The sequence below is a fragment of the Chanodichthys erythropterus genome, chromosome 10, assembly GCF_024489055.1.
Source record: "Chanodichthys erythropterus isolate Z2021 chromosome 10, ASM2448905v1, whole genome shotgun sequence".
NCBI lineage: Eukaryota > Metazoa > Chordata > Actinopteri > Cypriniformes > Xenocyprididae > Chanodichthys > Chanodichthys erythropterus.
This window is the reverse complement of record NC_090230.1, coordinates 13,211,355-13,234,173: the sequence shown is the minus strand read 5'-3', so window position 1 is coordinate 13,234,173 and position 22,819 is coordinate 13,211,355. Positions and strand designations below refer to the sequence as shown.

The window sequence follows — 22,819 nt, the reverse complement described above, 5'->3', positions numbered from 1 at the left end:
TCATGACAAGCATGTATCATGTTATCCAGCCCACATGTTTCTACATGGCAACGCAGTTTCACTTGTCAAAGGCACTGAGAGTAAAAAAACTGAAAAGCGGATGCGCCTCAGACTGCTGTGTGTCAGTAGATTCAGTCAATGTGCGATCATTTTAGAGGAGTGAGACAGAAGCTCGAGCTCGGAGTGTGTAAACCTCGCATCAGCGCTTTGAAATGGGGAGCCGGGGGGTGGGCAGGGGGGTTATTTCGTAAATTAAAAGAAATACGCGGCGGATCTAAACATCTAAAGCTTAAAATGTTCTCTAAAAGGACAAGAGAGCTGATGAAGACGCACTCGATGTCAAAGAAGAGCCGAACAGGAAACAGCCCAGCGCCTCTCAACTCTCCATCAGTAAGTCGCACAGCATCTCTCGTCTTTTCCTCCTGCCAATCAAGTTGATTGACATTTCACACTCGCGCTCATGTTTTCGTGTCGTTTTCGACGTTGTCGAAACGTGTGAATTTGATCAGTGTTTTCAAACACAAATACAGACTTTAAGTTTATTATTTAGACCGTTATGTTGCAAAGAAAAGGACGGACTAAACTTCCTCAGTGTGATATGGCGCAGCAAGGTGCAAGAAGTTCAGGTTTTGCCTTTCTTTAGGCATTTGTCATTTTCATTCTGGTTTCAGGAATTTCTTTCAGTTTATTTTACTAAGGTTTAATGGCGTATATTGTATTAAAATTATGATGTATGATGGATAACGGTGTAGAAAGTTAATTTTAACGCACAGTAGCTGGAAATGTTGAATCGTGGATCAAGTAGCAAAAGCTACAGTCCTTACGCGACGAGTCAGAGAGTGAAAAAATCAAAAAGCAAAACTAAATTGGACATCTTGCCAAGTAGACCAAACGTCTGGCTCAAACAGGTGGGTTTGCTTGAAAACTACTGTAAATATTTGTATGTTACTGTTGAAAATATGCATGTGTCGTGTAATATGCACCTACGGTTTTGGTAAATATTTGTACACGGTTGACAAGTCAACCAGAGGTTGTAAAATTATTGTACATGTTGTCTTACGACTTCACAATTATTGGCTACATGGAGTCTTTTGTCATGATGATCAAAGTCGACTGCAAAAACTTTAAATGTATATTCTTTAAAATGTCTGTGTTGTCATTTATTGAAGAATTTCATTTTGATTTAAACCTATATCTTGCTGTTGGTGATGGGGAAAGAACATAAGTAAGCTTCTGTTTGAATTAAATGTCCTTTTTTAAATTGGATTTTGGGATAACGCTATGTTTGTGGTCTTTTGACACTTATTTATTTGTGTAGCACATCACTTTTAGGTGTTTTCATCATTATCACTGTTGAGCTACACAAATGGCGCTTTTCCTTGTTCATGTTCACACTTTTAGGAGCGTTTGTGGGCCTGAGCGAGGCCTGTTAGTGTGGCATCAACTCTTTGGGGTGTGACAGGAAGTAGGCCACAGTTACACAATCAGTCTTGTGAAAGAAGTTCTGTTTACTAACAGCCGTCTATTGTAGTCAGATCTTGTGCTTCATCTGCAAACCCACTTTCTACCTTAAAGTTTACGTGCCATGTAGGTCAGTTTGCTCACACAGTTTCCCTTTTTTTGTCATAATCCAGCTCTCCGCTCTTCAAGAGCAGCCTCGGAAAGATGCAGTCGATGGTGCCACCTCTGCATCCCACACGTCTTCCAGTCTGTCTCCATCCATCCTGGATGTCCCGTCTTCCTGTCCCGGTACCCCTTTGACCCAGCACACTAAGCTGGTGGGCTGCCCGTCCCCAATGGGCACCCTGAAGCGGCCAACTTCTCTGAATCGCAATCCTAGCGCAGCGGGCTTCCCTATCCAGTCTTGGGTCTTCAGTAAGGGTGCAGGAAAATCTGTCATCTCCCAGAGTCCTTCGCCAGATACGCCCGAGTCCACTGTGGCTATTGAGGTGGAAGACATCCCGTCACTGCTACGGATAGTGGAGCGGTTTGCTAAAGCTGTGGAGAAACTGAAAGATGTCGTGCTTGAAGGTAAGATGATGATGATTTTGTTGGGGAGAATCTTATTTTATTTTTTTTACGTTTCCTAAACATTTATTAAATGTTTCCTGGTATTTTGTTTTTTTAACTGAGATACGCATTACAGCAGTCAATACTAATCCACCACATGACTATTTGCACGTCGTACCGCAAACATCACCTTCCGCTGTGGATCATGTGATTGTGGAGGAGTAAAAGGGGCGGGGCTGAGTTTGCTCAACAGGCCCTGTTCTTCCTGTAGCTTCAGTGAGCTTGAGTTCCTGTGGTACGCCACATTGGCGCAGGAAATGATACTCTCAGAAAACACCCCGTTCTGCTCTCAAGACTCGTAAAGCAACGTCATTTTAAGCACCAAACCCATAGTCGTACCTATAAATACCAAAATCAGTTATTATATTCGAAGCTCTCTGATAAATCAGTACAGATGAATTAAAGGAACTTTTCAGCAGGAGGATTCTTATAAAAAGCACGGTTGATACCATGGTAATACTTTGAGATATTCTGTTGCAGGGGTTTTTAAAATTATTAAACTTAAAATATGATGACTCCAATATGAGGAAACCACTTCTTAAAGTAAAAAAGCAGCTATATTTCTCATGTTTTGGGATCCATTTTGCATTTGCTAGTTATTTATTGTTTATATTTATTTTTAATTATATTTATATTATTTTATCATAGTTTAATTAAAGCTACAATTATTTAAATATTTAGTGTGTACTAAGCTGATATATATTTTTTTTAAAATACAGAAGTACAGTTGGATATATAAATCTGAAAATAAATATTGATAATGTATTTGTATCGAACATTTCACAAAAATGTCTCTTAAAAAGAAAAGTTCTTTTTAACAATCTTTGAAAGTTGAGTTGCAAGTCATAATAAAGACAACACAAATATTTTAGGAATCTGTCAAAAACTTGTTTAAAACTAAAATTTTTGTCATTTATTAGGCAAATAACAAACTGAAGCAACTAAATAATATTTTTGGTTATTATGTGTGAATAAAGACTATTTATTTTATTTTATTGTATGGCCGTGATAACAGCTTGTATTCTTGCTGGCATTGTTTTTATGTACTTTTCCACAGTCTTTGTTGTTATTGACTTCCAAATAGTTTCTAGTTGTTCCCAAAGACTTGCTTTTGATAACTTTTGTGCGATCCATCTTTGAATCCATTAAATCACAACAATTATAATTAATTATATTTTAGCACTAGAAACACTTCTGTGACTTACACATACTGGTATGAATTAACCATTACATAAACATACAAAATTATTTTTGTAATCACCAATACTGTTAAAATAAAGTTTAGGGCAGCTGTGGCACAAATCTTACACTGGGTTGTGCTCTAAAAATTAAGATATATTATATTATATTATATTTATATTATATTATATTATTATATATTTGTGTGTGTGTTGTTGAAAATTACCATATTGTTTTTGGTTAATAGAACTTCTTGCACTGAAACTTTCACTTAAAAAAATGTTTAGTGTAGCTTAACTTTATTGTCCATTCTGTTTGTCACAGAGCATAAATTCTTTGATCCTGATATCCTTGACATTAACACCCGCCAAATGCGGGTAGATTTCAGCTGTGGCGGGTAAGACGGCCACTCCCACTAGCCACTTTGGCGGGTTGAATATAATTTCAGCCTACAGCCTAATCAAAGGTAGCCAAGCTCGATGGATCACAAAATTACAATCCGGTCACAATCGCGCTGAATGACACACAACAGAAGCGCTCTCTCGCGTGCGATCAATTTTCCTTGCGCCTGAATAGTCAAATACACGCACACACAGATGTCAGTGTCCATCGTGTGGAGTATCTTGCGTGAATACAGTTATGGCTTAAGTGGATGCAAACGGGTGGGTAAAAACTGGATGTGTCCGTATATTATGTCCATGCATTCAGCAGCCCAATTAAATACCTGTCTGTCATTTAATAAATGTTAAATAAACCTACTGTATCTGAAAAAAAGTTTAGGCTATTTAACTTACTATTTTATTTGTAATTTGTTAAGCTATATAAAAAGAACAAAGAAGCAATTTAACAAAAATAACATATAAAATTTATCATATTATGGTCATATTACCCACTCCTTGCCTACCTGTACATACCAGGTGATATGCCATGTTGGCCTAGTCTTGATTTAGGTGGTCAATCTGCATTTGAAAGTTTGAAAGGGCTTTAAATCTAGCTAATAAAGTAAAATGACTCAAAATCAAGCAATTCTAGCATGCCAAAGTCACCTTTAATCATATAAAATGTAATTTCCCAACAGCAAAATTGTGGCCAGTGAAAATGCTGAGTGGCTAGTAACTTTGGAAAAACCACTAGCCACAGTGGCTGGTGTGCAAAAAAGTTAATGTCAAGCCCTGCTGATATCATACATGTAAACATTAAAGTTATAAATATTTATGTATATGTATTGAGACGACACTGAATTCATCAGAATTACACTAACTTCATAAATCCTTGACAAATATCAAGCATCCCATAATATCAAAAAGCTTAATCTGAACAGTAAATTAGTGCCATAATGCCAGGCATTCTCTTGGATTAGTTAAAAATAAATCCTTATTTAAACATCCTCAGTTCAGTAATTTTGTCATATTTTAGAAAGGTCCAAAATACTGCTTATGGCATGGGTTTTAGTGGTTGATCCATGCCACATTTTCCACCAATCATTTTTGTCTTCACCAGAAGCTCCTCCTTTTTTTTTTTTTTTTTTAAGTTGCAAGTGGCCTACTTTCTTTGATTTAAAAAAAAAAAAAAAAAAAACTGTTGTTCATGCTTCCCATTGCTGTATAAGTTAGATTAAAGAGAAACTCAACAATAACAGTTGTAGCCTAGGGGTTTTTACAGTTAGGAGCCATGACTGGAGGAAGTGGCTTGTAGACATGCTGCAGCAGAAGAGAAAGCAGTGCAACACGGTGTTAACAAATGGTCCGTCTTGCATCATATTGACTGATTTAGGATCAGTGCAGATTTCTTACTCTTCCTGTTAGAATGATGTCAGTTAAAGGGTTATTGGGTTCACAAAAAAATGTCCATATCAGATTGTACCCTATAATCAAAAGAAAAATGTTGAGAAATTTAAGCCTGTTAATTTATTTTACTGTTTATTTTATTTATTCAGTTTTGTTGTTGTCAGTTTATTTAATTGTATTGGTTATTCTTTGTATTTAAGATTTAAATTAACAAACAAAAATATAATTTTTTGACTAATTTGTATTTATCTTGTTATATTTTGTATTTTAGTAATATTTATAATTTATGATCATTTATATTTAACTTTTATCTTGTTCTGTTTATTTATTTATTTTAATTACTTAAACTGAAATGAAAAGCTTGTGTGGCTGTAAGCCAAATTTGGCTGATAAGAATGGATGTTGTGGATGTTTTTTTCGCAGACAAACAGGAGAACCGGCGTCCGTTGGCCCACGAGTGTCTGGGGGAAGTTCTGCGCATCCTGCGGCAGGTCATCAGCATGTACCCCCTCCTCAACACGGTGGAGACGCTCACTGCTGCCGGCAAACTAATCTCTCAGGTCAAAGGTTAGAGAAATCACATATGTTAAAATGCCAAAAAGGAATGTGACATTTGATTAAAGGATGGATTTTTTTTTTTTTATTTATGTCAGTAGTGCATCCGGTTTGTAGACTGAGGGTACTTTACGTTTAAGTACATTTAAGGATGTACTAAAAACGGAAACGTTTTTTCCATTGTCAAAACGATCCACGTTCACACGGATCTGCGAAAACTATTAAAAGTGCTGTATTATTCATGCCAGGCCAGTAGATGGCGATGCCACTTTGTGAAGAAACACTACGCATGTGCATGATGTCACCATTTTCACGAATTTGTGTTTTTGTTTACACGATAATGGTATCATTTTCAAAAGTTTGCGTTTTCAGGCAATCATGTCATGCGTTTGTCATGTGTAAATAAACTGCCAAAACACAAGTTTTATGCTTTTAGTTGAAAACAATGTGGTGTCAACGGCCCCTAAAACATTTCTGTTTTAAACTAAACATAATTTTGTTTTGTTTTTTTCCTTCAGGATACCACTATGAAGTGTGCAATGAAGCAGACAAGAAAGATTTTGAGAAGGCCATTGAGACCATTGCTGTAGCTTTTAGCAGCAAGTGAGTATGGAGAGCTCAATGTGAACTGATTACATACTATTAACGCGTTTCCAACTCAATAAGAAAATATGTATAAAGTAGATGTGACTTTATATCTCATATCTACTTGTATCTCATCGTTGCAACTTTGTTTCTTGCAACTTTACCTCACAATTACCTTTTTTACTCTGAGGATGAAACGGGTTTACATATTTTGCAGTATGCATACTGTGCACTAATTTGCCTAATGAATAGAATACCTGAATGGTGTATTGCATTTACCGAAATGTGCAGTACACAACCAGAGAACAGTGCTTGGAATAATGTATCCCACTATGCAATGTGCACAAATTGATTTTAAATATTGGATATGATAAATGAACTGGTAATTTCAGCCATGATTTTCAACGTCTCCTTTGAATAACTTATTTGATCGAACTGACGAGTCATTTTAATGAATAATCTTGCATACTTAATTTATTTTCAGTTTATTCAGGGGGAAATTATACATTGTTCCTTTTAGTATTTATTTATTTTATTTAATAAATAAATTAACAAATTAATACCTTTTTTAATAAATTTGGTTTTAATTTAATGTATTAATTTAGATTTTCAATTTGATTGGGGAAATGGCACATTGTCCTTTTTGTATTCATTTTTTCCTTTTGAATTAAGGGGAAATTACACGGTTTCTTTGGTATCTGTTTATTTTAACAAAAACAAATGTATGATTCATTCTAGGGGAACTATCACATGGTTCCTTTTTTTTTGTTTGGTTTTTTTTTCTGTTTATTTTTTTTTTTCCCAATCAAAATGAATAAATATACACAGTAACGTAGTGCCGTGCATGCATTATGAAATCATCTCATTCGAAATTCTCTGTTAGATCATTGACATTAATCGTAGCTCTACAGAAATAACAGGAAGTTGATTTGTGGCTTCTGCTCTTTTACGCTAACAGCCCCAAACCCTCAAGAATCTGTTTTTTCAAGATCACGCTGATAATCATCATCAGCTGTAGTATTTTTTTTTCACTTTAGTGTGTTTTTTTTTTTTTTTTTTTTTTTTTTTTTAAACTGATTCCTGATGTTCTGCTGTCATGTTCATTGTGATACACCTCTGAATGGCAGCGCAAAATGTTGCTCAAATGTTCATGAGAATATCTTGCATTAATTTCCTGTGGCCAAAACATTAAATCATGCACCGGTGCAGCATGATGCTGTTTTTGTGGCAAGAACAAAGTAAAGAGGAAGTTGTTAACCAACACTAACATTGGCATCTGATCATTTGCCCTAGTTATTATAGACATTTTAGTCAATAATTCAATTGCAGGTTGACTCAGTTTGCCTTTAACATTACATTCTGATACAAAATTATGTTCAGAGAAAGCTGTGATGTTTTTAATGTATAAACCTCATTTCTTTCTTTTCTCAGTGTGTCTGAACTGCTGATGGGAGAGGTGGACAGTAGCACACTGTTGTCAGTTATGCCCAGTGAGAAAAGCAGGGTGAGTGTGTGTGTGTGTGTGTGTGTGTGTGTGTGTCAGTTTCACTGCCTGTAAAGAGCGGATGTTGGCAGTAGGTTTTGACTTCCTGAAAGTGCAGTTCTGTGATTAGTGCTACTGCTCTGTGACGCAGTTGTCCACTGAAATATGAATCTCAAGGAACACGTATGAAGATGTTTTATCTATTTGTGTTTGTGTGTGTGTTCTCTCTTCAGTCTATGGAGAACCTCTCGGGTCATGAGCTTTCACACACGCGGAGTGATTCATCTGAGCTGGGTACATTTTGACAAATTCAGCCATACAGAAAATCAAGTAGAAATGCACTGATGTAGAAATTATTTTAAAGCTATTTAAAGTCTCCTGCAGAACATAAGTAAAATTAATAATTATTATAATCATTATGGAATATTATAAAAAATAAATTTGATTTATCTAGTGTCCTGCAGAACATATATTTAATAATAATAATAGTATGTACTTAAAGTTCTAATATTAAAGTTCTAGAATAAGTAAAAATTAATAATATTTTAGTCTCCTGATGAACATGTTTAATATTTTTATTATTGCAATGAGAACTGCAGAACATATTTTTATAATGATAATAAATGTATTTTATTTACTTTAGAACTGAAAGTTCTAAAAGCTCAAAAAGAACTTTAAAAAGTTAAATAACAGTTATAATATAATGATTAATTATAGAATATTATTATAAAAATAAGAATTTTTATTTATCCATTTATTATAAGATAACTTGGTCCCCTGCAGGACATACATTTAATGTTTGTTTGTTTGTTTTTGTTTTGTTTTTGTTTGTTTTTAGATATTTAAAAAGCCTCCTGAAGAACGTTTAAAATGATTAATTATATTTATTTTTAGTATTGTAATAAGACAACTTTAAATAGTCTCCCGCAGAACATATATCATTAATGTGTTGCATAATATGTATTATTATTAGGGGCCAAGCACCGAAGGCGCTTAGGCACCTATTGTATCTGTTAGATTTCTTTTTATTATTATTCTTCCGCTGCTGCTTCCGCTCTTGAAGTCTATGGCAGCCCATAGAACCGCTTGCGGGAAAGTTGTGAAATTTGGCACACAGTTAGAGGACAGTCTGACCTTTGTCCATAGCAAATTTGGAGTCTCTAACTCAATCCCTCTAGCGCCACCAGCAGTCCAAAATTGCACTTATGTTTATGCTAATAACTTTTGAACCGTAAGGGCTAGAAACAAAATTCCTCTATTTTTTTCCCTCTGATTCCTTGGGTCAAGCCGATTCGAATGAACCCTATGACGTCATTTTTCCATCATGAAAATTTTTCCGCCGTTTTGAATTTTCTGAAAAACGTACTTTTTCGAACTCCTCCTAGGCTGGTACTCCGATTTTCATGAAAATTGAATCAGATCATCTTCAGACCATGCCGACAAAAAGTTATGGAAGTCGATTCCTCAAACCGATTTTGTAAAACACACAAACGAATTGTACATTGTGCTTGTGAAACTGGACATAAGGCTGTATCTCCGCAACGCTTTATTGTATTCTGACCAAACTTGGTACATGTCATCACACTGCATGATGCCTCAGGTCATGCTTGTTTCGTCACAGCACCAGACCGTTGCTCTGATTTTCACCAAAATCGAACCGTATCATCTTCAGACCATGCCGACAAAAAAAGTTATGGATTTCAAGTCGATACGTCAAACCATTTTCGTATACCAGAGCAACGAATTTGAGGCATGATGGAAAACCCGGTCTTGAAGCTGTATGTCTACAATGCTTTGACATATTGACACCAAACTTTGCAAGTGTCATTGTCACCTCACTCTGACCATACCACATTAATTTGGTCACAGCGCCACCTATTGGTGGAAAGTGATAAACCAGTAAATCTTATTATTGACTGTATATATGTGAATTTTTTTTTTTTTTTTTTTTTTCTCTCCGCTCTTTTGACTAAAATTATCCTAATAGGTCTTTAATTGCTCACTGTTGCAGTTGGTCTGATGCTTACGGCCATGTTGGCTGGCTTGTTGTGCCGCTTTTGTGCTTGGCCCCATAATTGCTGCTTGCAGCTATATTTATCATTGCTATTATATTAGCTTATAATACAATTATAATATAATGTATGTTGCATAACATGTTAATAATAATTATTGTTATGGAGTTCTATGTAATATTAACTTATTATTATTATCATTATTGTTATTGTCTCATGTCTTAAGATTATTATAAAATTATATAATAATTATAATATATTTTAAATATTTAAAATATTTCGTCGTCCCCCCCCCCCCTATTGTGAAATGTTGTGTGACATAATTGTATTGCTGTGCATGTGTGCTGCAGCGATGAGCGCTGAAGAGGTGGACATTATCCTGCAGCGCAGTGAAGGCGGTGTGGACTCTGCTCTGATGTATGCTAAAACCATCTCCAAGTACATGAAGGATTTGATCGGCTATGTTGAGCGGAAGCTCGCACTGGGTAGGATCATGTGTGGTTTCAGTGATATGACCGCTTGATTTACATTTGTTTAGAAGTGTTATGTGAGAGATTGAAACAAATAGTGTAGTTTTTAAATTCTGATCGGTAGATCCACGTTATGTAGTTATTTAGGTTTTACTTGTTTAATAAGTAAGTAAATTGCAATTGATCTTTATCTAGAGCTGGAGTTCTCCAAGGGCTTACAAAGGATCTATCAGTCATGTAAACAGACCATCACACAGGTGAGATTTAATCATTGTCTGCAGTTTTCAGACTGTCTGCTGTTTGTTTGCCTCCTCATCCATCTCTTTTTGTGTCCATCAGCCACACATGCCCTTCTTCTCCATCTACTCTCTGGCTCTGGAGCAGGACCTGGAGCAGAGCTCTGGGATGCATCAGGCAGCCTCCACCCTGAACAACCAGACCTTCATCATGGTAAAACGGCACTGGGGCCATCTTTTTTCATCCTTTCAACAACAACAATAATAATAGCTCCTATTATTATTATTATTATTATTATTATTATTATTATTATTAATATATATTTTCTTATATCATATGTTAACTAATTATAAAATGTTTTTTTTTTAATAAAAGAGATTTATTTTTAATGTTTAATATAACTTTGTCTCCTGTAAAACTTACATGAATAATACTTTATTAATATTATTAAATATTTACTTTATATAATAATATAGTATTTCTTTTTTATTAGGGATCTTTATAAATATATTCTACAAATATTTTTTAATGTTTTTGTTTTTATTCATGCATGTATTATATGTAATTGTTATTAAATATATGCTAATAATAATGAAGAATAAATTATTTTTATTAAATAAAATATATTAAATAATAGTGGTATTAGTAGTTGGATAATATTATTTTTTAATTATTATTTATTGTTATTATTTTATTATTATTATTATTATTATTATTATTATTATTATTATTTATTAAGAACAAATATTATAATAATCATAGCTAATTATTTGATAAAATAAAGTATAACAAGTAAAAAAAAAAAGTGGTATAATAATAATAATAATAATAATAATAATAAATGTAGTATTTGTAGTAGTAATAGTTGTAGTAATAATTCAATATAAATGGTTAAATATATTAAATGTTAAATATAGTATAGTTATTTTTAGTATTATTAATAGTAATATATTATAACTGTTAAATATTATAATAATTGTTAAATATGACATAATGAATGATATTATTAAATGGTTGTTGAAGTGTTAATGGTAATATTATTATTAAATATGTTAATTTTTGTTGAATATGTTCTACATGATACTTTTTAAAGTCATCTTGTTGTGGTTGTTGCTGTTATTAAATATTAATAATGTTATTGAATGTTCTGCATGAAGTTTTATTATTATTATTATTATTATTATTATTATTATTATTATCTTTAATATAATGACAGTAACTATAATTGTATGAAATTTTGTTCTAATTGTTCACTGATGTTTTTAATATCTTGAAACCTGGAGCATGAAGTATTTAGACTTCTGAAGAATCATGTTTTGTGTTCATCCACAGCCTCTGCTGCTCCGCAAACAAGAGCATGAGAAGAAACGCAAGGAGATCAAGGAACAGTGGCTGAAGGCCAAGAGAAAACTGGTAACATTTACATTCATTCACCTTTTTAGCTATCAAAACACATTAAAGCTCAAGACAGAATGCGTCTACAAACAGAGAACAGTACAAGATATTAGCAGCGCAGGTATATAAACGTTTTGTGTGTTTGAACACAGATGGAGTGTGAAGTGAACTTGCGCAGGGCTAAGCAGGTCTACATGGCCCGCTGCGAAGAGTACGATAAGGCGAGGACGGCGGCTAACAGGGCCGAGGAAGAGGGCGGCAGCTCCACCACTAAAGCGGTAGACAAGAAGAAACGACTGGAGGAAGAGGCCCGCAACAAGGTCCGCATTCCCACAATGCATCTTCCTGTCGGTTATGCCACTTAAGACACTGTAGGAAAGGTTTTGCAAATTCAGTGTTTGTGTCTTTGAAACTGTGCGTTTGTCTGTTAGGCTGAGGAGGCGGAGGCCACATACCGTACCTGCATCGCAGATGCCACCACACAACACCAGGAGCTGGAGCACATGAAGGTCACGGTTCTGCGGCAGATTCAAGAGGTCATCAAGCAGACGGACCAGACGATCCGCTCTGTACGTGCCTACATAAAGCTCAAAAAGAAAATGTTAATTCTGCAAATATTAAGGAAATGTCTAAATATACAGCAAATATATTAAGAAATTTTTCAAAATACAGAAAATATATTTAAGGGTTTAAAAAAAATACAGTATTTATATTAAGGAAGTATTGCTAAATACCCTCAATATATATTGTAAAATAAAGTGAAAATATATTTTTTAAAGCAAATTCATAAAGTAAATATTTTAAAATGCATCAAATATATTTAATATTAATATTTTAAAATATAGTGATTCAACTGTATTTTAATATTTAATAAAATAAATATTTAATCAAATAAATGTAATATTTATGGCCAGTAAATACTCTCAATTATGGCATAAAGTTCTTTTTAAACTCTGAGGACATTTGTAGAGCTTGTTTGCATACTTGGCCAATAACCCAGTCATGCATTACTTGGATTAAATAGACTCAAATAAATGCTGAAAAACAGCCAAAGAAAAACAAAATCTAAATCCAGCTTGAGTGGATTTTAACTGTGGAAAAACTCTTTTCAGGCCACAATCTCCTACTACCAGATCATGCACATGCAGACGGTAGCGCTGCCAGTGCACTATCAGACGCTGTGTGAGAGCAGTAAACTGTACGACCCCGGACAGCAGTACGCCACACACGTCAAAGACCTTCAGATGAGTGAAGAACCTGAGACGCATTATGAGTTTGAGGCCTATTCTGCCTCCTCCAGCCAGTAAGAAATACTCCTTTTGCTTTCACAAACACACACACTTTTACAAAGTATCATATATAATGGAACTGGAGGTAAGTATTGCGTTAACGTGTTCTCTTGAATTCAGGCCATCAGCCAGAGCACGTACCGACAGCGCTAACACTGATGTTCAGAGCAGTGCTGAAGTCCCGCCGAACACAGGAGAGGCAGGAGATACAAGCGCCTCTCAGAAAGATGAACACAAGAGGGGTGTGTGCATATTTTATATATAATATAATATAATATAATATAATATAATATAATATAATATAATATAATATAATATAATTTATTTAGGGTTTTGGTGCAAGTATTTAAAATGGGTATGCAAATGGTTTTGATTGGTTTTCTATTGTCAGCTCGAGGTCACATGTCCCACAAGTCCTGGGGCTCCACAGTGAGTGACACAGACAGTGTGGGAGGAGGAAGTGGCCTGGGATCCCCGACTACCAGCACGGGTACAACTTCATTGCATGACTACTCTATATTAAACTCACACATGTACTACATCAAGGACATCATATTTATTTATTTACACTTTAATAAATAAAATAAATGTCATTTTTATGATTGTGTTTGAAATAAACCAGGCATATTAATTTATAATGTATTTTATTATATTTTTAAAAGTAAGATTTATTTGTTTGATTTGCTTGCTCTTAAATAAAGTTTAGAACTTGTGTTTGAAATTATCAGGCTTATTAATTAATAATAATACCTTTTATTATTTTTAAAGCAGTATTTATTTGATATTTAGTAGTAAACTTGCAATTCCTTGGTGGTCACTTTTTTTTTTTTTTTTTTTTTCTTCTCCTCGGTAGGTGACATAAGTAAAATGGCCCGGACATCATCTACAGGAACTATGTCATCAAACGAAGATGTAGATGAGAAAGATTCAAATGTTTCTTCCTTTGAAACTCCAAGTAAGATACAACAGTGCACAAGTTTTCCTTGCTAATCTGTGCCTGTCATCTAGTTTCTCACTGCCCGCTCAACATTTTGCAGATATAAATGGCATCGAGCCTGAGATTGTGGTGCCCACTGGGCCATTTCGGAACGTCGGGTTGTCGAAAGCCGCTCAGACGCACAAACTGCGTAAATTGCGCTCCCCGTCCAAATGCAGGGAATGTGACAGCTACGTTTATTTCCAGGGAGCGGAGTGCGAGGAGGTGAGGTCAACTTGGCTGCATTTAATAAAGTTTGCTCTTGTGTTTTATAATAAACCATAATAAAGTCTGATTTCCTCTCTGCAGTGTTTCCTGGCTTGTCATAAACGCTGTTTGGAGACTTTGGCCATTCAGTGTGGCCACAAGAAACTCCAGGGTCGCCTTCAGCTGTTCGGACAGAATTTCTTGCAGGTGTCCAGCAACAGTCCAGACGGCATCCCCTTCATCATCAAGAAGTGCATCGCTGAGATCGAGAGAAGAGCGTTGAGAATGAAGGCATGCAAGAGACAAGTCAGATCCAGCAGGTCTCTGCCAAATAGAAATGCAAGATCATAATGATCTCTCTCTCTCTTTTCTCTTTCACTCACAGGGCATTTATCGAGTGAATGGGGTGAAAACGCGGGTGGAGAAGCTGTGCCAGGCGTTTGAGAATGGCAAAGAGCTGGTGGAACTGTCGCAGTCCTCACCACATGACATCAGTAATGTACTGAAGCTTTACCTGCGGCAGGTGAGCCACCATTATATGTAAACATTTAGCAAAATCATTCAATATAAGATTGTGGAGATGGCATTTGGGGGTTTTGTATAATATTGAATATTATATGAAAAGTAAGTTTTATTAATAAACATTTAACAGAATTTGCTTTTTTTTTTTTTTTCATCCAAATGTAACTCATTTATTTAGAATAGAATAGAATAGAATAGAATAGAATAGAATAGAATAGAATAGAATAGAATAGAATAGAATAGAATAGAAATTTATGAAAATGTAATATGACAATTTCTGGGTTCCCCAAATTGTAATTTTTAATAAAAGCCATTTAATGTTTATATATTTATTGTATCTAATTATATTAAAATTATAACAATTAGCATCCCCTCCATTTTATATATATATATATATATATATATATATATATATTATATATTATATATTATATATTATATATATATTATTATATATATATTATTATATATATATAATAATATATATATATATAATAATATATATATTATAATATATATATATTATAATATATATATATATATATAATAATATATATAATATATATAATTACACATTACACAGAATTTGCATTTGTAGAGTTCACCCAAATAACTAATTTGTTAATATTTTATTAAAGGTGCTAAAGAGGATGTTTTGTTTTATACATTTTTGCAATATTACTTGAAACTGTCTTTACTAACTGACAAAAGACTATTTATTAGGTGCACTGAAAGGAATAATATTAATATACATCATCTGTGCACGAGGTAGGGCCTTAAAAACATCAGCCAATCGCGTAAACGATTGGCCCTCTGGTTTGTCAATCACTGCCGTGACGTTCCTTGTGAGAGACGAGCGTGGCTGCGCGCTCCAGTAACTTTCCACACTCCACAGGCGCCGCATGCAATGTTTTTGTCAGGAGACAGGAGTAACAACTGCAGATTATGAGTTACCTGCGGTGAGTCCGACATAATGAATCCACTAACACAACACAGTGAATGCCGGTGGTAAACACTCGTGTTCCAATACTCGTGCACAAGTTTTGGGATGCGTTCCTTTGAAATGTGAAGGAGGGTGGGTTGTTCTTACGCATGCGGTCATTTCAAAAACTCACTAACAGTCTTTGGATTCTCAGTCGACGAAAAAATCCTCTTTAGCACCTTTTAATATGCAAATTGCATTTGAGTTCCCCAAGTGTTACTAATTAATAGTGTGTATATATATGTATATGTTGCCTACATTGTTTGCAGTGGTTTTCGTATCTTTATCTGTATTATACATTCTCTCATGGTACAACCTTTCTTTTTTTTTTTTTCTTTTTCCTCAGCTTCCGGAGCCCATCATGCCCTTCCGTCTGTACAACAGTCTGATGGGTCTAGCAAAAGAAAGCCTGGCTGTAGTGGGTCCAGAGGGGGCCGAGGCTGGTAAAGGGCCCGACCTGTTAGACCTCGGCTCTGAAACGGACCCTGAACTCTTGGCCCTCGTCGAAAGACTTAAAAATCTCCTTAAAGAGCTTCCCAAACCAAACACCAGCACTCTGCGCTACATAGCGCGCCATCTGAGAAGGTAAAAAGCATAGAATTGACTTTGCACATTTAAGGGCAATTTAAACATTTAAAAAGTCTAACTTAACTTTGCAGACTCAATTAATAGCCATTTGTTAATGTTGCTGTTTTCAGGATTGCTGAACTGGAAGAAGACAATAAGATGAGCCCGAGTAATCTGGGCATCGTGTTTGGCCCCTCACTGATGCGGCCCCGGCCCTCAGGGGCCACAGTGTCTCTGTCCTCTCTGGTGGATTACCCATACCAGGCCCGCATAGTGGAGACCCTCATTGTGTTTTATTCCTCCATTTTCCACTCCGATTCCAGTCGGCCTGCATGCAGCAGCACAACCCGCACACAATCCCTGCAGCAGGTTTGTGATTTAATGTGCAGTGTTGGCTGCTGGGTATAACCTCTCATGTGGTCTAATAAGTGATCAATTTTAGTAAAAGGTCAACAACATAATGTTTAAAAACCTTTTAAAGGGTATTAATGCAGAAAAAAAGTAATGTTTTGGTCTGTGCAGGAAAACAGCATTGAAGAAGAACAATGTTTGAACGATGAACAAAGCATCATGGATGAGTCTGGAGCTGCAGAATCAGACAAGTTTGAGGGCCATGGTATTACATTTCATTATGTACTTCGTACTCGTAATACTTCATACTCAAAAAAATATAGTTAGTATAAAGTATTTAAATATTTTATGTTTTTTATACCTTTTTGTTTTATTTTGCTATGACTGAGTTACTTTGTATTTGTAAAAAATACATAATGTTGTATCATGTGTCAGCAGAGAGTTCTACAGGAACCCCTGGTTCTCTTGAACACAGTCTGGAATCCGATTCGGATCCAGACGAGGAACAGGGCAGATGTGAACTACAGCCCCCCAGCCCTACAGATCAGGCACTCGACGGGACCACCGAAGACCAAATGAGGCCGTCCATCCTTCTGGTGAACTTGCAGTGCCCGTCTGGCTCAAACGATCCCCCTGCCCTCCCTGAGAGCGAGCCACCCGAGTTAGACGAAACGGAGGAAGTACCAACAAGCCCGCTTGCAGCGTTAAATATCAATCAGAATAACAATACCACCAAAACACTCGCTCTCTGAGTTTATCCCACGTACAAGACCGCTGGAGTTTGTTTGTGATGTTTCTATGTATTTTTAAAGATGCGTTTTAATATTTAAAATACTTCACCTTAAAATCTTGCTAAACTTATGCAGGGTTTTTTTTTTTTTGTGGTTTTTAGCTATATTTTACAGTGGTATGCTTCCGGTGGCATTAGGCAACAATCTATCATGCATTGTATCCTATGAAATCACACAATACTCAGATATTCAAAACTGTTTAATTTTGCGTGTGCTTGTCTTTTAATAATAAAAAAAATTCAAAATGATCTCAACTTTGTAACCAATGCAAACTTGAAGTCATGGTTACATGCAAATACCATGGTTGCCAGCTAGGAAGAGGTTAACTTAAATATCTGTGATGCAGTAAATAATGCTTAGTTCATTAGTGAACAACCGTGAACACGTTCCTTTTTCATTGAACTTGTGGACAATGGCTTTCAGAAAGAAGGTGGTGAGTACTTTTTCTCCCATTTTTCATGCTCATTTAGGACCAAATGAAATTACACAGACTGGCTAACAGAACCATATTTATTAGTTAAAAAAGAATATTTAAAAAACAATTCAGACCATGTTCACTTTCAGCAGTTGAAGATTTTGAACCTGTCAAAAGATAAAAATGAATATCATTAACTTGGGAGCATTATAACTAAACTGTTTAAAGATGAGGTGCTTAAAATTAATAAAACTGGAATTTTAAAAAAAAGGCTACTAAAACTTTACACAATTTTTCAAAGAGTTTAACAATACTAAAATAACATTGATTAACAGAATGGCATCTTGACAGGTATTACAGGGAACATGAGGGAAAAGACTTTGGATTCCCAGTTTCAGTTCTATACAATGAACAAGCAATAGCACATACGTTTGCATAGATTTTTTTATAAATAAGATTAATCATCATTTAAAGTTACAAAAGTTATTCAGTCAAGACCAGTGAGTGGGTTTTTTTTCCTCCTTTTGTTCTTTAATAATCCTGCTGCTGTCTGTCATTAGTTAATCAGACAGCTGTCACTTCATCCTTTACCAATCGATTTTCAATTCCCAACTCTACACTCTAGTGAACTACAACAGAAATACTTACTTCGAGCATTACTGGACCAATCTGTATGTGATGTACCGTCCAGCAGTTTCACTCGGTCTGATGATCTTAACAACCTGAAAAACAGGGCACAAGTCTATTACACCTGTAAACATCAACTATAAATGCTCAAACTATCAGATTGTTATCAAAAAAAATCTGCACATTAGACTGATTTCCCACCTGGCCTCTTTTCAAGCCAAAGTAACGGGCAACAGGATCCCCAGCTTGAATTCGGGGAAGCTGGCTTTCCTTTAGTTTACTGGAGAGGTGCTGGTTAAGGCTAACCAGCAGTATCTGATCTAAAGATATACTTCTATAGTAAACCATTCAACTGTGTGTAAAGAGAAACATGACAGTACACTTCCAGGTACTAAAGGATACTACCGTGCCAGCAACTCAGTTACTTCCTCTTTAGTCATCACTATGTGCTCTGGAACAAGCTGAAAAGAATGAAATTACATTATTGCAATTAAAAAAAAAAAAAAAAAACATCAAAACATAATGACTAGTAACTAAAAATCTAAAACAAGCTTAACCCTCTGTATTGTTCATTTGGGTGTCACACTTGTGTTGTTTGCTGTCAAAAGTGACAGAACACCTGAAAATTTAACACTTTTCAGTAAAATCAATAATACATTTGTTCAATAATATATATATTTTTTTTATTTTGCATTTTATGGTACTAATATTTATAGTGCCATCTGGTGGGAGTAAAAAAAGAACTTATGTAATGCCATGGTGTAACTAAGGGGTGGGGAACGTTGATCCTGGAGGGCCATTGTCCTGCAGAGTTTAGCTCAAACCCTGAAAAAAAGCACTCACCTGCCTGTAACGTTAGTAATCCTGAAGACCTTGATTAGATTCAGGTGTGTTTAATTAGGGTTGGAGCTAAACTCTGCAGGACAATGGCCCTCCAGGATCAACGCTCCCCACCCCTGGTGTAACCAAAAGGATTAGAAGTTCTCTAGTTGTTTCATTGCTGTGCACTTTTTTCTGCATTGTGGCTGATTTGTAGATTGTGCGCACAAAAATTCTCTGTATTTTCATATTTTTGCATATTTCCCATTCAAATGGTGGTTATTTTTGACTGCGAACAACACTCTTTTTGTGTAACTTTCTTTTTATGACCATTTAGCTATTTCGAATCAAGTCCACCATTTTTTTTTTTTTTTTGGGTCACACAGCAACTGCCACAAGTCACCGGGTTTCATACCATTCCAATGACAACAGTTTTTAAAATTTCAATTTTTTTTTTTTTTTTCGGTCTAAAAATGACCTAGCAACACCAGAGGGTTAAAAAAGCAGGTCTCTTCTCACCTCGTGTTCAGTAATGTTGATTAGAAGCTCCTGCTGAAGAAACTGCTCAAGTATGTACTTTGGTGCCATGTCTACCAGAGACTGAAATTTGAAAGACAAAACATGTTAAATGTCTTGAGTGATAGTTAATGCAGGGATGACATGTTTGTTGGCCAAAACCCAGAAGCACTTCAGTTTCCATCATCCTGAAGTCAATGGGTTTTTGGTTAAATGCTTGAAACAAGCTCAAAATATTTTCACTTTTTATTTTATCACATAAAATACATCAGTATTACCGGCTTGTGATTTTATTAAAGCTTTTACTCGTCTCAAAAAGCAATTGCTCACAAGTGGCTAAATGGGAATGCCGAACAGATAAACTACTCGCTAGTCCTCTTTCACAGCCTCGTTGTGTTTATAATTGCAAACTATTTTACCTCGAACTTTCAGGGAAAATGTTTTTGAATAATGATGATTGAAAGTTGTCGGAAGCTTAATGGTGGTGGCTTTAATGGCCTACTTTTAGCTTTTGACTTCTGCCGATTGTATCTGGCTTCAAAACTCATAAAAGTGGTGTTAATTTAAGATTATCATGATGAACAAAATGTGCAAGAATCAAACTTTTACTGGTTACAGATCTTCAGATTTTCTGCAATAATCCAATCCTACAGAGTGCATTAATTGCAACATTACAAACTTTTATTTGAAGCAAAAGGGTATTTGAAAATTTGACAACTGAGTGGAGCTGCAAAGATTAATCACGATTAATTGTTTGCAAAATAAAAGTCTGTGTTTACGTAATATATGTGTGTGTGTTCTGAGTATAATAATTATGTATATAAAAATACACAAACACACAGGTAAAGTTTAGAAATGTATGTATGCATGTATTATAAATATATTTATATATATTTTATATTACATATAAACAAATATTTTATATATTAATATTTTATATATAAATATCGCGATTAATCGTTGCAGCCCTATGACTGAGTACTTAACAGCTTTGGTGAGGGAGAGAACTACATGCGAATAACAGTTGAATTAAAAACAGTTGCTGTGTTTGACTAACGATAACGATGATCGGTATATGACATAAAAATACCATAAAAGCGCTTAGAGAGAGCAGACAGTTTCATATGCTTTCAAATCATACACTGATCGGTCTGCGCGGAGCCGCATCAAGCCAAACAGCTGATTTATATAATCTGCGATGCTTTATGGGAGTGGCTGAAATTTGCTCACTACAACTCTGATTGGTGGAATTTTCTGTATAGCATCATGGGTAATGTAGTTTTTCCACACATTCAGCTGTTTAAGGATTAGTCCACTTTCAAATAAAATTTTCCTGATCATTTACTCACCCCCATCATGTCATCCAAGATGTTCATGTCTTTCTTTCTTCAGTCGAAAAGAAATTAAGGTTTTTGATGAAAACATCACAGGATTATTCTCCTTATAGTGGACTTCAATGGCCTCCAAACGGTTGAAGGTAAAAATTACAGTTTTAGTTCAGCTTCAAAGGGCTTTAAACGATACCAGACGAGGAATAAGGGTCTTATGTAGAGAAACAATCTGGCATTTTCTAAAAAAATACAACTGTATATGCTTTATAAACACAAATAATCGCCTTGCAAGTGCTTCCACCATCGACTGAAGACAGACATTAACATCTTGGATGACATGGGGGTGAGTAAATTATCAGGAAAATTTTATTTAAAAGTGGAGTAATCCTTTAAAAAATGTGTTGAAATGATAACCTCGGACCTCAAAGTAAAGCCTACATTAACTTTTACATTTAGTTAGGCTTCAAAATTCATAAAAGTTGTTCATTTGTGAGGATTATGATAATGAACCAAACATATAAGAATCATAAACTTCTGCTGGTCGCAGAGCTTCTTCTGTGCAATAATTCAAAAGCCAATGAAAAGCGGGTTTTTGTCGAAGGAATTTTTGGCCTACAAAAATGCGTCATTACTGCAGCGTTCTAGTAACCATAGTAACATATACTGAAGTGAACATGCTTTTCTTGCTCACCTGTTTGGCGGAGGGCGTCATGCCCATCTGGACTACAATAATGGCCCGAGTGATGTTTTCTTCCTGCATACGCTGGCAATACATCTTTATGGTTTTGATGCCAACCTTTGGTTCCTCTGAAAGCAAGATCACAAATATGATGCAAGTGAGTAACCAGTCATGGAAATCCGAAATATAATCAAACATCCATCAATACTTCGTAACAGAGCGTTAACAGGGCTGCTGTTGAAGATACAACATACCAGGGAAGAACACAAACATCTGGTCGGTTGGATCGTCGTTGTGGGCGACCAGGACGGTGAGGTCGGTTCGTCGTGGTCGACCCTCGCTGGGTTTGTCTCCAAACTGGCTTCTGAACTCATCAAGAGTCTGATCCAGCTCATCTTGCGTCACCAGATAACCACGATCGTGGCAAAGCTACACGGTACAGATAAAGATGATAATAACATTGAATATTTTTGTTATTTGGATGTGTACTGTATTTTAAGAGATTCTAAATCATTAAACTCATGCGTCACAACAAAACTGTTTACGCAGCATGGCAGAAGTTGTACTATAAACAAGTCATATTGCCTTCTATTTACCTGCATTATAGTTTTTCTAATTTTCCATAGTCTGTAAGTCTCTTCCTCGTCATCCATATCGCGCTAAAAAGATGATTAATACAAAAATATTACGATCAAAACAGACCGCTGATTCGACCCTTCTTCTACTGCACGTTTGAGTCCCGCTGATGGCGCGTGTATATGACGTCAACATTACGCCACACACGACCTAATGCGCACTTTGATTTCGTATGTACAAAACAATACAACCTTAACTTGTTTTGTTAATATATAAGCCTTTACTAATCGATTTCAGGTATTAAAATGTATTATTATTATTATCATATAATGTTAATAGTAGCTAATAAATCCAATATTAAATTAGAATGGTGGTTTTTATTACAAATTACAGCTAAT

At 35.3% G+C, this 22,819-nt stretch overlaps 2 protein-coding genes across 4 annotated transcripts; one reads left to right on the top strand and one right to left on the bottom strand.

Annotated features, from left to right (window-relative positions):
• The first annotated feature begins 39 nt into the window (after positions 1 to 39).
• On the top strand, positions 40 to 17,810 carry arhgap45b (Rho GTPase activating protein 45b). Of its 3 annotated transcripts, none has more exons than XM_067396097.1 (23): positions 40 to 390; positions 1,635 to 2,031; positions 5,460 to 5,603; positions 6,110 to 6,194; positions 7,608 to 7,680; positions 7,893 to 7,953; positions 10,022 to 10,156; positions 10,337 to 10,398; positions 10,481 to 10,591; positions 11,711 to 11,791; positions 11,926 to 12,093; positions 12,205 to 12,342; positions 12,886 to 13,076; positions 13,183 to 13,304; positions 13,454 to 13,552; positions 13,916 to 14,017; positions 14,100 to 14,263; positions 14,348 to 14,536; positions 14,631 to 14,768; positions 16,096 to 16,334; positions 16,448 to 16,685; positions 16,839 to 16,932; positions 17,103 to 17,810. In XM_067396097.1, the coding sequence occupies exons 1-23, from the start codon at positions 139 to 141 to the stop codon at positions 17,417 to 17,419; spliced, it is 3,600 nt and encodes a 1,199-aa protein (XP_067252198.1). In that variant the 5' UTR covers positions 40 to 138; the 3' UTR covers positions 17,420 to 17,810. The 3 variants fall into 3 exon arrangements, with proteins under 3 accessions (XP_067252198.1, XP_067252199.1, XP_067252200.1); XM_067396098.1 differs by having other exon boundaries at positions 45 to 390; positions 17,106 to 17,810; XM_067396099.1 differs by lacking the exon at positions 40 to 390 and adding an exon at positions 404 to 908.
• A 144-nt stretch (positions 17,811 to 17,954) lies between these two features.
• polr2eb (RNA polymerase II, I and III subunit E, b) lies at positions 17,955 to 22,608 on the bottom strand. The gene is made up of 8 exons (XM_067396104.1): positions 22,442 to 22,608; positions 22,100 to 22,274; positions 21,858 to 21,973; positions 19,839 to 19,919; positions 18,903 to 18,961; positions 18,702 to 18,780; positions 18,522 to 18,595; positions 17,955 to 18,040 (listed from the first exon to the last, which is right to left on the bottom strand). Exons 1-7 carry the CDS (start codon positions 22,496 to 22,498, stop codon positions 18,530 to 18,532), a joined length of 633 nt encoding a protein of 210 aa, XP_067252205.1. The 5' UTR covers positions 22,499 to 22,608; the 3' UTR covers positions 17,955 to 18,040; positions 18,522 to 18,529.
• Between the last annotated feature and the right edge of the window lie 211 nt (positions 22,609 to 22,819).

What these genes read in the sequence shown, in the direction of transcription:
- arhgap45b (XM_067396097.1), top strand. Translation starts at nt 139, where the DNA reads ATGTGCGATCATTTTAGAGGAGTGAGACAGAAGCTCGAGCTCGGAGTG. An exon ending in GAAAGATGTCGTGCTTGAAG is followed by an intron (nt 2,032 to 5,459) that starts GTAAGATGATGA and finishes TTTTTTTCGCAG; the next exon opens with ACAAACAGGAGAACCGGCGT. An exon ending in TATTCTGCCTCCTCCAGCCA is followed by an intron (nt 13,077 to 13,182) that starts GTAAGAAATACT and finishes TCTTGAATTCAG; the next exon opens with GCCATCAGCCAGAGCACGTA.
- polr2eb (XM_067396104.1), bottom strand. Translation starts at nt 22,498, where the DNA reads ATGGATGACGAGGAAGAGACTTACAGACTATGGAAAATTAGAAAAACT. An exon ending in TTAGAAAAACTATAATGCAG is followed by an intron (nt 22,275 to 22,441) that starts GTAAATAGAAGG and finishes TGTACCGTGTAG; the next exon opens with CTTTGCCACGATCGTGGTTA. An exon ending in GATGTTTGTGTTCTTCCCTG is followed by an intron (nt 21,974 to 22,099) that starts GTATGTTGTATC and finishes TCTTGCTTTCAG; the next exon opens with AGGAACCAAAGGTTGGCATC.